This window comes from Rhinoraja longicauda, chromosome 36 (genome assembly GCF_053455715.1).
Source record: "Rhinoraja longicauda isolate Sanriku21f chromosome 36, sRhiLon1.1, whole genome shotgun sequence".
Classification (NCBI taxonomy): Eukaryota; Metazoa; Chordata; class Chondrichthyes; order Rajiformes; family Arhynchobatidae; genus Rhinoraja; species Rhinoraja longicauda.
In genome coordinates, this window is record NC_135988.1 from 8,951,803 (window position 1) to 8,968,240 (window position 16,438).

The 16,438-nt window shown below is 48.2% G+C and overlaps 1 protein-coding gene across 1 annotated transcript in view; it reads right to left on the reverse strand.

Moving 5' to 3' along the window:
* slc23a2 (solute carrier family 23 member 2) overlaps positions 1-16,438 on the reverse strand; it is a 77,987-nt gene that overhangs the window by 24,397 nt on the left and 37,152 nt on the right. The window contains exons 4-6 of the mRNA XM_078429178.1: positions 15,361-15,477; positions 8,922-9,079; positions 1,767-1,855 (exon numbers count right to left, since the gene is read on the reverse strand). Of these exons, the coding sequence (XP_078285304.1) occupies positions 1,767-1,855; positions 8,922-9,079; positions 15,361-15,477 (364 nt within the window). The remainder of the gene's footprint in view (positions 1-1,766; positions 1,856-8,921; positions 9,080-15,360; positions 15,478-16,438) is intronic.

A 16,438-nucleotide genomic window follows, 5' to 3' on the forward strand; every position in this document is an offset into this window, starting at 1 on the left:
GGTCTCTGGCGCTGTAAGGCAGCAACTCTACCGCTGCGCCATTCCGCCACCTCGAAACAACAAATGCAAAATGCTTTTGGATCATGCCACAGATAATGGGTTTACACAAAAATGAATTTCACAGTACGTGTGACAAAATACCAAACCAGTGTATTCTGCATGCCAATGAAATTATCGGGCAAGGTTCGTTTGTTGACTGGTTCCATGCCACAATGGTACAAAAAAAGCATAATCCCTCCTCTCTCTCTACAACTATGTGTTATTGAGGAGCAAATCCACTGCCTATGGGGGCAGTGTGCAGCCATTAACCAGAGGACCATACCGCACTCCACTCCAAACCTGTTGGCTCAATGATTCCTGATTAAGAGAGACTTTGGGAAGATTCTTTGGATGGGCCACAGGCAGTGTGGCCTGAACATTGTGCTTCAACATGGCTTCCCACACCAGCCGAGTCTCCACATTGAGACTGTCAACAACACTCCGCCATTGTACAAGTGCATTGGGGAAACCAAAGTCTTGCACCCCTCTCCTGGATGGCGAATGATGCAGATCTACCACCATTAGCATGGAGGGAGAGAGGGAGAAAGGGAGGGAGGGAGGGTAGAGTAACAGTGGAAAAACGTATGAGAAAGTGGGCGCTTATAAGCTCCTCTTAACTAGAATTCCAAGGATGGTTGGCAAGTCCAAAGGCGGCACAGCGGTAGAGTTGCTGCCTTACAGCGCTTGCAGCGCCGGAGACCCACGTTCGATCCCGACTATGGGCGCCGTCTGTACGGAGTTTGTACGTTCTCCCCGTGACCGCGTGCGTTTTCTCCGAGATCTTCAGTTTCCACCCACACTCCAAAGACGTACAGGGATGTAGGTAAATTGGCTTGGTAAATGTAAAAATCGTCCCTAGTGTGCGTAGGATAGCGTTAATGTGCAGGGATCGCTGGTCGGCCCGGACCTGGTGGGCCGAAGGGCCTGTCTCCGCACTGTATCTCTAAACTAAACTAAAGGATGAGAAGACGGGAGAATGAAAATGGGGTGAGCCGGGTAGAAGGGGGGGGGGGGTGGGAAAAAGAGAAAAGGCAGAGATTGGTGAGATCGAGCAAGAGGGAGAAAAAGGAAGAGACAGGATTAGATAAAGAAAATGAGAGAACGAGCGAGAAGCAAGAAGGGGAAAGTAAATGGAACTTTTTCACTGCACCTGGTTAACGGTACACGAGAAAATAAAATGCAGATGCAAATCCTTTCAAGTTTCATCTCCAATCATATTAACATCTGTACGGTGACCAACGGGGTCGCTCGTAGTCAAAACGTTGAACTTGTTGCCCTGCACTCAAGATCAAAGATACTAGAGGAACAAGATGGACCACTCCGTTGAAATCGCCTCTGCTGAAGTGCAGTACGCAAAGGAGCGTAACGTCTGCCATTTTAGTAGGCAAAACCCGCCGTTCGTTTTGCCTCTCGCAGTGTAATCAGTGTTTTGGGGGAACAGTATGTGTGATGATACCATTAAAATGCAGAAAATATCTCATCTATCAAGTCACAGATTTTTGTTATTTTTCTTTTTAAATGTTTCTGCACGTTTCTGCCGACTAAAATGGCCGCCGTGACGTACTACGGTTTTTAGGGTCGAGTGATCTATCTTGCTCCTCTAGTATCTTTGCTCAAGACCATCTGGTCAAACAGAGACAGCTGTAGGACTTGTCCAAGCCAGCACTTCCTTGACCCTTCCCTGCCAGCTGCGAACATGGAGAGATCAGCTGAAGGACGTTCCCTACCTGTGTTGTTGCACTTCCATTTATCCAAGGCCAGAATAGCGCGTGCAGGAGCCAGGAAAGCGAAGGCACTGGCCTGGAACAAGGGCAGCCTGAGGAACACAAAACAAAGAAAAACATGCATCAGATGAACTCGGCGTTGAAGATTCTCCACTGGATTAGTGTAATTGGGTGCTCGGTATGCACCAGATATAACCTACACATTCCTGGGATCATTCTTGTAAACCTCCTCTGCACCCTCTCCAGAGCCAGCACTTCGTTCCTCAGATATGGTGCCCAAAACTGCTGACAATATTCCAAATGCGGCCTTACCAGTGTGAGGCTGAAAGAGCCTCAACATTACAACCCTGTTTATGTAGACAAGCCCTATTGAAATAAATGTTAGCATTGAGTTTGATTCTATAACTGCGGGGGTTTCCTCTAGGTGCTAGGATTTCCTCCCACATATCATCATATCATATCATATATATACAGCCGGAAACAGGCCTTTTCGGCCCTCCAAGTCCGTGCCGCCCAGTGATCCCCGTACATTAACACTATCCTACACCCACTAGGGACAATTTTTACATGGTGGCGCAATGGTAGAGTTGCTGCCGTACAGCTCCAGGTTCGATCCTGATGACAGGTGCTGTCTGTACGGAGTTTGTACATTTTCCCTGTGACCGCATGGGTTTTCTACGGGTGCTCCAGTTTCTTCCCACATTCCAAAAACGTGCAGTTTTGTAGGTTAATTGGCTTCCGTAAACTGTCCTTGGTGTGTGTTACGTGTAGGGAGGAAGGGCAGATGCTGGTTTAAACCGAAGATAGGCACAAAATGCTGGAGTAACCCAGTGGGACAGGCAGCATCTCTGGAGAGAAGGAATAGGTGATGTTTTGGGTCGAGACCCTTCTTCAGACTGAAAGTCACGGGAAAGGGAAACGAGAGGTATAGATGGCGAAGTATAGAACAAATGACTGAAAGATCTGCAAAAAAGTAACAATGATAAAGGAAACAGGCCATTGTTAGCTGTTTGCTAGGTGAGAACAAGAAGCTGGTGCGACTTGAGTGTGTGTGGGGGGGGGGGGAGGGAGAGAGGGAATGCAGAGGTTACTTGAAATTAGAGAAATCAATATTCAACTAGTGTGTTACGTACTAGCGTGTTAAGTTAATTTGACTTTGATAAAAATCGTAAATTGTCCCTAGTTTGTAGGATAGTGCTAATGTATGCGGATCGCACAGACTCAGAGGGCCAGTTTCCACGCTGTATCTCTAAAAAAACTAAAAAGACTGCAGTTTAAGCCCCCGCCCCTTTGTACAGACAGTGGCCAGAATCCAAGTGAAATCTCCATGAACTATTTGTTCAAGAGTTGGACATAGAGATAACAGCGCAAGGTAATCAATTGACACAAACATGATAAAAGTACAGACTTGAACTCTGACATGCATCTGAAATTTATGGGTAATTTGAAACTTTTTTTTAAAAAATGAAGACAAACAACAAGCCAGGGGTTTTCACTTACTTGGCAAGATTAGATTGAAGATTGTTCACTAGTTAAGGTCACTGCACTGCAGTGCAGTGCATTATGTGTGTGGTATCAAAGCCCAGTTTTTTCCCAAGTAGCCACTTCCTTTATGCTTCGTGTTGAACACACACACAGTGAACACAGCTGGACTGAGAGGAAACGACACTTGACGTTTATTGCTGATTGCCAGACAATTCCAAAACCAAGTACACACACAATCCAGTCATTCATTACCTTATCACCATTTTGTTTTGCACCAACTGTATCTACAACACTCCCTCTGCAATTATCTACAGTGGAACAGTTACGTCTTGTTATGCCTGCATAAAGGTACAATCACCTCCAATATGCAATTTAAAGACAACTAGGCCAAGTGGACCCGATGGGCCCAAACCTCTCCTGCATTGGTGCAGCTCCCCCCTCCCCTCCCCCCCCCACTCTCACTCCCCTCCTCCCCCCCCCCCACTCCATCCCCCTCAAGCCCCCCATTATCCTCGCTCTCCCCCCCCCCCCCCTCCCTCCCTCCCTAGGAGATAGATTTAAACTTTAAAATGTGAATAACTTTAAAAATATAACACCAGTTTCAACGAAACTTCTTCCATTAGCACCAAAGGGACGGCGGTGAGTAAGGTGGACCCAAAATAGTCATGCTATCGTGTACCGTTTTGGCTGTAGTCCAGGAACAAACAAACAAACAAACGAGAGTTTTAATATATAGATTATTCAAGGTTGAACTGATTGAAAGATACTGCATGGGAATGGGGATTTCAGCCCACCTCGCTGAGCACTGATCACCCCTTCACACGAGTTCTGTGTTATCCCAAACTCGCATCCACTCCCTGCACACTAGGGGGAAACCTACAGAGACCCATTAACCTACAAGCCCGTGTGTCTTTAGGAAGTAGATGGAAACCGGAGCACATGCGCAGAGAAGGTACAAACATCACCCGAGGTCAGGATCGAACCGGGATCCTGGGCACAGGAGGCAGCAGCTCTACCAGCTGCACCCGTGACACCCTCATACATTTTGAGGAAAGGCGCACAATTCTGTGGAGGGTATGCAAGACACTCTTGAAAACCTACAAGATTTTAAATGATGAGAGGCATAGATAGGGTAGCTGGTCAAAATATTCTTTCCCCAGGGTGGAAAAGTCAAATAATAGAGGGCATTTCTTTAAGGAGAGAGGGGCAAAGTTTAAAGGAGATGCGCGGGTCATGTTTTTTTTACACAGAGGGCTGTGGGTATCTGGAGTGGTGGTTGAAGAGGATATATTAGAGGCATGTGAAAGACTTTTGGACAGGCATATGGTTGGACAGGGAATGGAGCGATATTGGTAATTTGTGGTTAAGTGATAGTCTTGGCATCATTTTCAGCGCAGACAAGGTGGGTCGAAGGGCTGGTTCTTGTGCTCCACTGTTCTATTTGGATACTTCGTTTATCTAAACAAATGCCAATGGTGCTCAGTTTTGGTTGACAACGCATTTGTGGGCGGCTATGGTGGCTCAGCGGTAGAGATGCTGCCTTACAGCGCTTGCAGTGCCAGAGACCCGGGGATCTCTAGATAGAACTAGTGCATGGGTGATCGCTGGTCAGTGTGCACTCGGTTGGGCCGAAGGGCCTGTTTACCACACTGTATCTCCAAGCCACTACGGGTGCTGTCTGTACGGAGTTTGTACGTTCTCCCCGTGACCCGCGTGGGTTTTCCCCCCGAGATTTTCGGTTTACTCCCACACTCCAAAGAAGTGCAGATTTGGAGGTTAATTGCCTTGGTTTATGTGCAAATTGTCCCACGTGTGTGTTAGTGTGCGGGGATCGCTGGTTGGTGCGGACTCGAGTGGGCCGAAGGGCCTGTTTCCACGCTGTATCTCTAAACTAAACTAAAGCACAAGGAAAAACCTTGGGATGTCTTACGAAACATACACTGAGTGGCGTTGCTGAAATTAGGTCAAAAGCAATCAACAAGAGTTAAGAGAGCTTTTCCTTGAGGCTGAGCTGGCTTTGAACCAAGGTCAATACAAGGCTTTAGTCGGCTGTGCCATCCAGAGGGTCTCTCAGAGATCCAGGGATTAGCAGCTGTTATTCACATTTTTTTAACACATCGACCTCATTTCACGTGGTACAATGGAGCGGCTCAGAGGAGCAACAGTAGAGTTGCTGCCTTACAGCACCAAAGACCCAGGTCCAATGCTGACAATGGGTGCTGTCTGTTCCTCCTACGTTCCAAAGACGTGCAAGTTTGTAGGTCAATTGGCTTCTGTAAATTGTCCCTGGTTTGTAGGATGCGAAAGAGAGATAAGATAGAACTAGTGCATGGGTGATCGCTGGTCAGTGTGTACTCGGTTGGGCCGAAGGGCCTGTTTACCACACTGTATCTCCAAGCCAAACTAAACTTCCTCCTCCACACCATATTCCAGTCCCAGCCTATCTCGCCCCTGGGATAGCAGAGGTTTGGAGCTGGAAAAGGAGGAAAGGGCAAAGAGAGGTGTGAGAGGGTTACATACAAAACACGGTCTTAGGGCAGCACGGTGGAGCAGCGGTAGAGTTGCTGCCTTACAGCACCAGAGACCCAGGTTCGATCCCGACTACGGGTGCTGTCCGTACGGAGTTTGTACGTCCTCAATGTGACCCCGTGTGGGATTTCTCCGGTTGCTCCAGATTCCTCCCGCATTCCAAAGACGTGGCGGTCTGTAGGCGAATTGGTTTCTGTAAATTGCCCCCATTGTGCAGAAAGTGAGATAACATCGAACTGGTGCATGGGTGATCGCCGGTCGTTGTGTACTCGGTTGAGCTGAAGGAAGGGCCTGTTTCCATGCTGTATGGAAACACATAAAACTGACTAATCAGGGTCTGCAACAAGTAGTGTAAGAAAATAACTGCAGATGCTGGTACAAATCGAAGGAATTTATTTCACAAAATGCTGGAGTAACTCAGCAGGTCAGGCAGCGTCTGAGGAGAGAAGGAATGGGTCTGCAACAAGGTATCAATGATACAGCTCGCGGCTCCCTGCCGCAAGCAAGGTCTCTGGGAGGGGAGGAGAGGGAAGGGCGGCCAAAGTTTCTCCAACTCCTCAGACCTGGGCACCAAGGCCTCAAACTAGGAGTCACACCGAGGGAGGGGAGTCTCCGGAATTAACACCCCAGAGCTGTGGAGGCTCAGTTACTGAGTATATTCAAGATAAGGTTGATAGATGTTTAAATATTGTCGGAAACAAGGGATATGTGCGAGTATGGGAAAGTCATACGGCATCAAAACGGGTCATTTTGCCCATCGAGTCCATGCTTACCATCAAACACTCATTTACACACAATCTACATTGGTCCTATTTAACTCACCTCCCATTCCCGCCAACGGCCCTCGATTCTGTCATTCGCACGTACAGGTAGTTACAATAACAACTCAGCCGTGATCTCATTGAATGGAGTAAATTCGGCTTGTACTCGCTGGAATTTAGAAGATTGAGGGGGTATCTTATAGAAACGTACAAAATTCTTAAGGGGTTGGACAGGCTAGATGCAGGAAGATTGTTCCCGATGTTGGGGAAGTCCAGAACAAGGGGTCACAGTTTAAGGATAAGGGGGAAGTCTTTTAGGACCAAGATGAGAACGTTTTTTTTCACACAGAGTGGTGAATCTGTGGAATTCTCTGCCACAGAGGGTAGTTGAGGCCAGTTCATTGGCTATATTTAAGAGGGAGTTAGATGTGGCCCTTGTGGCTAGAGGGATCAGGGGGTATGGAGAGAAGGCAGGTACGGGATACTGAGTTGGATGATAAGCCATGATCATATTGAATGGCGGTGCAGGCTCGAAGGGCCGAATGGACTACTCCTGCACCTATTTTCTATGTTTCTAGCAAGCAGCAGAAGGGGGGGGGGGGGGGGGGGGAATGGCCCCCTACTGCTCTTACATCTAGTGGTGATTTTTAAACAAACAGCACATTTTCATTTCACCTTCTTTTGTGCAAATGCCAGCCGCAGCCACCTCCAACTGAGCCCAAGAGAGCAAGTCATGGGAACACATTTCTCCGAGAATGGCCTGCCATCATTCAATGCTTCCATAACACTGGCCAAATCATGAAACTCCCTGCCTTCCTGTGGAAGGGACCAAAGCAGCTCAAGGCGGATGCTGGTCACCACATTCCAGGGCAGCTAACCAACCAATGCCTCCCAGTTTCTTTTGCTCTCTCTCTTTTGTTGATCTAACACTTTAAATGGGGCTTGCTTTTCAATTGTGCCCGTCAAGGTTTAGATTTTTTTTTAGATTTTTAGATTTTTAGATTTAGAGATACAGCGCGGAAACAGGCCCTTCGGCCCACCGAGTCCGCGCCGCCCAGCGATCCCCGCACACTAACACTATCCTACACCCACTAGGGATAATTTTTACATTTGCCCAGCCAATTAACCTACAAACCTGTACATCTTTGGAGTGTGGGAGGAAACCGAAGATCTCGGAGAAAACCCACGCGGGTCAAGGGGAGAACGTACAAACTCCGTACAGACGGCGCCCGTAGTCAGGATCGAACCCGAGTCTCTGGCGCTGCATTCGCTGTAAGGCAGCAACTGTACCGCTGCGCCACCGTGCCGCCCAAGGTCTTGGGATGTCTCCAGTTGCTTTTCAGCCAATGGAGTACTTTGAAAGTGCACGTCCCTCTGCACCTACGAGTTGGAACATGGAACTGTCCAACACAGGAACGAGCCAGAGGCCGGTCAATAACGCGCCGCCGAGAGAACAAAGAGGGCCCCAGGCGCCAGAGGACTCTGCCCGAGCCGGCTGCCTGACTCTTTTCCGGGGTTACGTCCGCGCCCGGGTGGTTCTAGAGAGGGATGTCCACGGGGATTTCCGGGAGCGCTGGGCACCGCAGGGGGTGAAACGACAAAGACAATAGACAATAGGTGCAGGAGGAGGCCATTCGGCCCTTCGAGCCAGCACCGCCATTCAATGTGATCATGGCTGATCATTCTCAATCAGTACCCCGTTCCTGCCTTCTCCCCATACCCCCTGACTCCGCTATCCTTAAGAGCTCTATCTAGCTCTCTCTTGAATGCATTCAGAGAATTGGCCTCCACTGCCTTCTGAGGCAGAGAATTCCACAGATTCACAACTCTCTGACTGAAAAAGTTTTTCCTCATCTCAGTTCTAAATGGCCTACCCCTTATTCTTAAACTGTGGCCCCTTGTTCTGGACTCCCCCAACATTGGGAACATGTTTCCTGCCTCTAACGTGTCCAACCCCTTGGAGATATAGTTGTATAATAATAGGATACTTAATATTGAAGAATATTTGTTTGACTTGTATTATGGTGGTGGGTTTTGTTTTGATTTATTTCGTACTGTACATGTTATTGTAAATAGTTGAATAAATTATTTTTGGTTAATAAAAAAAGCGGCACTCAGCATGGGGGGGGGGGGGGTAACACCAAGAACAAATAGGGACCTGACGTGGGAGGGCCGCCGACAACACTTTGTGACTTTGACTGCGCCCTATAGGTGGTGACTCTTTGCATACATTGTGTATGGCAAGCAAAACAAAGAATTTCACAGTGACATGTTACAGGCGATATTTCATCATGGTCATCGGTCACGGTCATTGGCGGTCCTTCTGCCATTGACCGTGGCTGCATTGCGGTGGTCACCAGGTTTGTGCTTGGCAAAGACCTACCTGCATCCCAACGTGGTTTGGAGCAGGGTGGTCAAGCCCACGCAAAAGAAGATGGTCCCAATCAGTTGGCTGGTGGCCCATTGATCGAAGCCAACGCACATGGCTTCGGCCAGCAGGAAGGGCACGGCGATGGTGCCACTGAAGCAGGTCAGGTAATGCTGGAGAGAGACAACAAGGGAAAGAGAAGCCGAGGTCAAACTCAACGATCGCAGCCTGGAAACACTCAAACCCCCTGCGGCCCATCCCAACAGTCTCACAAATGCCAAGCGGACATGCATAGCTGTCCATGCATGGGATAGGGGAGCAAGCAGTGTCTGGAGGGTCAGAGAAGGCTCCCACAGGCCATCAGGACTGTCAACTTTTATAACTCCAGAGACTAAATTTTTGTCTACACTATAGTAACTTATTAACTTTATTTATATGCTGTAACTGTAATTCTTTTTCGTGCACAATCCGCAGGCATTGCCACTTTCATTTCACTGCACATCGTGCATGTGTATGTGACAAATAAACTTGACTTGCCACCCAACGAAAAGCAACAATGCAGAAGACACCAGAAGTGTCCAACTTGAACGTGACTTTTAAAACTTAAACCTAAAAAATGTAAACTTTAAATTAAGACTGTACTCAAACATCTTTTACATCTGCTGTTTGGGTTTTGTCAGCTCATTTTAATTGACTGCACTGCTTTGTGTGGTAATGTGCTATGTTTTTAACTATTGTACATATTGTATTGTATTACTTTTCTAGGATGCCTAACAACATCAGGCTAAGGGACTGTCGATAAAAACTAGCCTCTCGGCTAACTCGAGTACATTTACATTTGTTTAAATGTCAATTAATGTACATTGTCCCTTTTTCAAATAAATTATTGGTTTTTTTAAAAGTCTGAAATAAAAACAGAAAATATTGATAGTCACGAGGCTAGACGGCATCTTTGGAAGAAAAACAGCATTATTATTACATCAATGGCCTCTCCTCAGAACAGTGAATAGATACAAATTAAATGTGTTTCAAGATGCAGAGCATCTGTTCACACCAGTTCTCTGTGATCCCACTCGTATCCACCCCCTAGCATTCGGGGCAATTCACAGAGGCCAATAAACCTACAATCTCGCATGTCTTTGGGATGTGGGAGGAAACCGGAGCACCTGGAGAAACCGGAGCACCCACTCAGTCACGGGGAGAACATGCAAACTCCAGACAGGCAGCACCCGATGTCAGATTCGAACCCGGGTCTCTGATGCAGTGAGGCAGCAGCTCCATCAACTGCAACACTGTGGCGCGCGTGTTCTGATGTTTATTGCAGTGTTTTGCATCCCACAGTTTCAGTGTTTAATTGCCTCTCCCTCCGAAGCTACCAATCACTGGTTATGTGCAAGAAGGAACTGCAGATGCTGGTTTCCTCCGAAGATGGGCACGAAATGCTGGAGCAACTCAACGGGTCAGTCAACATCTCTGGAGAAAGGGAGGAGGTGAGGTTTCGGGTCGAGACCCTTCGTCAGACCCGGGTCTCAATCCGAAGCGCCCCCTGTTCTTTTTCTCCAGAGATGCAGGCCTCACCCACTGAGTTACTCCAGCATTTCATGTGTAATCACTTCATATACTCCCTCCACTGAATTCACAAGCCTTCATTGTCCTCTCCCAGCGATAGCCACCATCTCCAATTTCAATCAGCCTCTCCTGTTCTCTGCCCCAACACAGACACTCTTTGCTCTCCCCTCCTTTGCACCTTAAAATGTCTTTGATTTCTAACTTTACTCTGCCCTGCTTAAGTGGCTGTTGAGCTCACCCACTTAACGTCGAGGTTGGCTCGTGGGGTTTCCTTAGAGCCTGTTTAAGCTCCCCACAGTAGGATTCCTTTTCAAAAGGAACATCAAGCGAGAAACCTTGAAAGGCTTCGGAACTCTTTGAAAGCTGGTGGCTGCAGCAAGACCTTGAGGAGAGGAAGGCTCCCCCAACAGGAAGCCAAGTAAACAAAGCCGGCACGATTAAACAATAAAGCCCTGTGGGAAGCCAGCACTCCCACCCTGCCATTCCCACTCCCACCTGTGGCATCAGCTGGCCATCGACGCAGGCTGTCCCAGTGAGAGGAGGTACACTGCAAGGAGGCTCCTCAGCCCACGCTCATAGACCATAGAACAGGCCCTTCGGCCCACTATGTCTGTGCCGAATATGATGCCAAGATATTCAAATTTATTTAGAGGTGAAGCATCGAAACCAGCCCTTCGGCCCACTATGTATAGAAACATAGAAACATAGAAAATAGGCCATTCGGCCCTTCGAGCCAGCACCGCCATTCAGTGTGATCATGGCTGATCATCCACAATCAGTAACCTGTGCCCAACTTCTCCCCATATCCCTTGATTCCACTAGCCCCCAGAGCTCTATCTAACTCTCTCTTAAATTCATCCAGTGATTTTGGCCTCCACTGCCCTCTGTGGCAGAGAATTCCACAAATTCACAACTCTCTGGGTGAAAAAGTTCCCTCTCACCCCAGTATGTGCCGAATATGATGCCCAATATCTACTGGTTTAGAGATTATAGAGTGGAAACAGGCCTTTTGGCCCACCACTCTGACCATCGATCACCCCTACACTACTTCTACGTTGTCCCACTTTTGCATTCCACACACTAAGGGCAATTTTACAGAAGCCCACTAACCTACAAACCTGCCTCTTTTTTGGAGGGTGGGAGGAAACCGGAGCACTCAGAGAAAACCCACACGGTCACAAAGAAAATGTACAAACTCCGTGCAGACAGCACCAGTTGTCAGGATCGAACCCGGGTCTCTGACGCTGTAAGGCAGCAACTCTACCGCTGTGCCACTGTGTTGCCTCTTACTCATCTCATCGGCCTGCATATGATCCGTCTCCCTCAATTTGTTGCTTATCTATGCGACTGTCGAAAAGCCTTTTAAATGGCACTATCTTTTTGCTATATTGACCCCACAAATGAGCAGGGCAGAGGGAGGGATGCAAAAGAAAACTCCTACTTGTTTGCAAATCGTGAATATTGAGGAACCCGCCCTTCATTTTCAACTATGGAGAACAATAGGGAACTTGGGGAGCTCCGAGCAGACAAGATGTCCATGGGTTTTGCCCAATCGGGAACACCACTCCTCTTTGCTTTGAGATCCGGAGCGGTCTGCGTGCGTCTCTCTTTATTTCCCCGAGGCTACTTATGTGCAACATTTCAGCTGTGATTTAATTTTCCCCTTTCAGCGTTGCCCAGGTTACACACAGAACCAGACTGAGCCAGCGGGCAGGTTAATGATACGCTGTCAAGAAATCAGCGGCCGCATCTCTCCTCTGCCACTCTCGGCTGCTCAACTTTGCCCCCCCCCCCCCCCCCCCCGCGTTCAACCTTCGTCGAGTTCTTGGTGGGCAAAGACATTCGGATGATGCGATCAACCTCACCAACGATGTGGTGGTGAAGCCACAGCCTGAACTCTGGTCCTTCTCCTCGCTTCAACAGTTGTTATGCTGCAAGATTAGACTAATCAATGTGGTAACGAACCAGGCCAGCGAACACCAACATCAGCCGAGGGGACCATTGCACTCTCTCTCTCTCACTATCACTCTCTCTCTCTCTCTCTGGGGCAGCACGGTTGCACGCAGTAGAGTTGCTGCCTCACAGCGTCAGATACCCGGGTGTGATACCCAGTACTGGAGTACTGTGTGCAGTTTTGGTCTCCAAATTTGAGGAAGGATATTCTTGCTATTGAGGGCATGCAGCGTAGGTTTACTAGGTTAATTCCCGGAATGGCGGGACTGTCATATGTTGAAAGACTGGAGCGACTAGGCTTGTATATACTGGGATTTAGAAGGATGAGAGGGGATCTTATCAAAACATATAAGATTATTAAGGGGTTGGACACATTAGAGGCAGGAAACATGTTCCCAATGTTGGGGAGAGTCCAGAACCAGGGGCCACAGTTTAAGAATAAGGGGTAGGCCATTTAGAACTGAGATGAGGAAGAACCTTTTCAGTCAGAGAGTTGTAAATCTGTGGAATTCTCTGCCTCAGAAGGCAATGGAGGCCAATTCTCTGAATGCATTCAAGAGAGAGCTAGATAGAGCTCTTGAGGATAGCGGAGTCAGGGGATATGGGGAGAAGGCAGGAATGGGGTACTGATTGAGAATGATCAGCCATGAATGGCGGTGCTGGCTCAAAGGGCCGAATGGCCTCCTCCTGCACCTATTGTCTATTGATCCTGACAGCAGGGACTGTCTGTGTGGAGTTTGTACGTTCTCTCTGCAACCTGCGTGGGTTTTCACGGGTTCTCTGGTTTCCTCCCACGTTCCAAAGACGTGGCGGACTGTCGGTTAATTGGTTTCTGTAAATTGTCGTAAAAGATGCGAAAGTGAGATAACATCGAACTAGCGCATGGGTGATCGCTGGTCGGTGTGGAACCGTTGACTCTAAGGGCCTGTTTCCACACTGTATCTCTAAAATAAGCTTCCTCCTCCACACCGTATTCCAGTAACCCCGGCATTCCCTCTTCAAGTAACCCCAGCATTCCCTCTCCCACCCAAGTCATAGAAACATAGAAACATAGAAAATAGGTGCAGGAGTAGGCCATTCAGCCCTTCGAGCCTGCACCGCCATTCAATATGATCATGGCTGATCATCCAGCTCAGTAGACTGTACCTGCCTTCTCTCCATACCCCCTGATCCCTTTAGCAAAAAGGGCCACATCTAACTCCCTCTTAAATATAGCCAATGAACTGGCCTCAACTACCTTCTGTGGCAGAGAATTCCACAGACTCACCACTCTCTGTGTGAAGAAATGTTTTCTCATCTCGGTCCTAAAAGACTTCCCCCTTATCCTTAAGCTGTGACCCCTGGTTCTGGACTCCTCCAACATCGGGAACAATCTTCCCGCATCTAGCCTCTCCAACCCCTTAAGAATTGTTATATGTTTCTATAAGTCGCACCAGCTTCTCGTTTTCACCCAACAAACAGCTGACAATGGCCGGCTTCCTTGATCATCGTTATTTTTTTGCATATCTTTCAATCACTGTTCTGCAATCATCGTCTATAACTTTCATTTCCCTTTCCCGTGGCTTTCAGTCTGAAGAAGGGTCTCGACCCGAAAGGTCACCCATTCCTTCTCTCCAGGGATGCTGCCCTTCCTGCCGAGTTACTCCAGCTTTTTGTGGCCATCTTTGGTTCAAACCAGCATCTGCAGTTCCTTCCTACACATCTAGCCTATCTCTCAACTGGAGAGCAGACTTTGAAGGCAATGATAGACACAAAAGCTGGAGTAACTGAGTGGGTCAGGCAGCATCTCTGGAGAAAGTGGATGGGTGCCGTTTCGGGTCGGGACCCTTCTTCACCTGAAGAAGACATGTCACCGATCCATTTTCTCCAGAGATGCTTCCTGACCCGCTAAGTTACTCCAGCATTGTGTGTCTATCTTTGGTAAAAACCCACAAATGCAGTTCCTTTTTAATTAGTCTTTTGAGGGCAACCACATTACCTCAAACCCTCTGCATTTCGGAGCAAAGAGGTCCTTCTGCAGTTGTACAGGGCCCTAGTGAGACCGCATCTCGAGTACTGTGTGCAGTTTTGGTCTCCAAATTTGAGGATGGATATTCTTGCTATTGAGGGCGTGCAGCGTAGGTTTACTAGGTTAATTCCCGGAATGGCGGGACTGTCGTATGTTGAAAGACTGGATCGACTAGGCTTGTATACACTGGAATTTAGAAGGATGAGAGGAGATCTTATCGAAACGTATAAGATTATTAAGGGGTTGGACACGTTAGAGGCAGGAAACATGTTCCCAATGTTGGGGGAGTCCAGAACAAGGGGCCACAGTTTAGGAATAAGGTAGGCCATTTGGAACTGAGATGAGGAAAAACTTTTTCAGTCAGAGTTGTAAATCTGTGGAATTCACTACCTCAGAAGGCAGTGGAGGCCAAGTCTCTGAATGCATTCAAGAGAGAGCTAGATAGAGCTCTTACGGATAGCGGAGTCAGGGGGTATGGGGAGAAGGCAGGAACGGGGTACTGATTGAGAATGATCAGCCATGATCACATTGAATGGTGGTGCTGGCTCGAAGGGTCGAATGGCCTACTCCTGCACCTATTGTCTAAAGCAAGGAATTGCAGTCGCTGGTTTATGTAAAAAGAACACAAAGTGCTGGAGTCACTCAACATACCAGGCAGCATCCCAGGAGGAGGTGGATAGGTGACGTATCGGGTATTAACCAGCGTCTGCAGTTCTTGTCTCTACACTGCCTCAGATCCCAGATTCAACTTGGAAGCCTTTGTAATCCATGCAGATGATGAGTGGATCTCCAAGTTAGATGGGGTTAGCCCAGTAAAAACACGCCACACAGATGGAGCCTCATTGGTTGTGCCTGAGAACCCGATGCTCAACCCCTGATCCAGCTCCCGGCTAAACAGAGGGCTGTGGCTTTCTTCTCACTCACCTGCATGCCCAGGAATATGCAGAGATACCATGGTGGGACATCCTCAACGCTATAGATCATGTCCATTCTCTGGGCTTCTGGGCCTCCACTGCTGTTGGAGATATCAGTTAGGGAACGCTGCCAAAACAAAAAGGATGAAAGGTCAATCATCAAGGCATAGGAGCAGAATTAGGCCATTCAGCCCATCAAGTCTACTCTGTCATTCAATCATGGTAGATCTATTTTCCCCCCTCGACCCTTTTCTCCTGCCTCTTACGCCCTCCCCCCCCCCCCCCCCCACCCACCTCCGTAACCAGCAACAGGGACCAGAGTTAGTTCCTGACTAGGGGCGCTGTCTGTGCGGAGTTTCTACGTTCTCCCTGTGACCACGTGGGTTTTCTCCAGGTGCTTCGGTTTCCTCCAACATTCTAACGATGTGCAGGTTTGTAGGGGCTTCAATGTCGGGAGCCACGACCGCCCCGACATGGCAACTTCAACAGCCTGACTGCGGGAGAAGACGGCAGGGGAAGAGAAAAGACATTCTGGCCTTCCATCACAGTGAGAAGATGACTGGAGGAGACTCACTGTGATGGATGTTTCTTGCTTATTTTTATTGCTTATTTTTATTGGCCTTATTGTTGGACTGTGGGTAATCTATCATTTCACTGCACATTTGTGTGTATGTGACAAATAAATTGACTATTGACTATTGAAATTGTCTCTGTTGTGCAAGATAGTGTAGAGGTGACCGCTGGTTGGCATGGACCTGGTGGCTTGAAGGGGCTATTTCCCACGCCATGTCTCCAAACTAAACTAAGCTCCCACTCACCCAACTGCAGCAGGGTACACTTATTTTTATTTCTGCAAGTGTACATGAAAGTAATTGTCCATTGCAATCGGGGCACAGAGTGTCTTGCAGGGCCAGTTCAAAGCACAAGTAAGAATCCATCCCACTGAGCCAAATCACGCCAGCCACTTGTGCCTTTGGAGGATGGACACAAAAAGCTGGAGTACCTCAGCGGGACAGGCAGCATCTCTGAAGAGGTGACGTCTCGGTTCGAGATCCTTCTTTGGACTAGCTGGGGTCTTGGATTTCCCG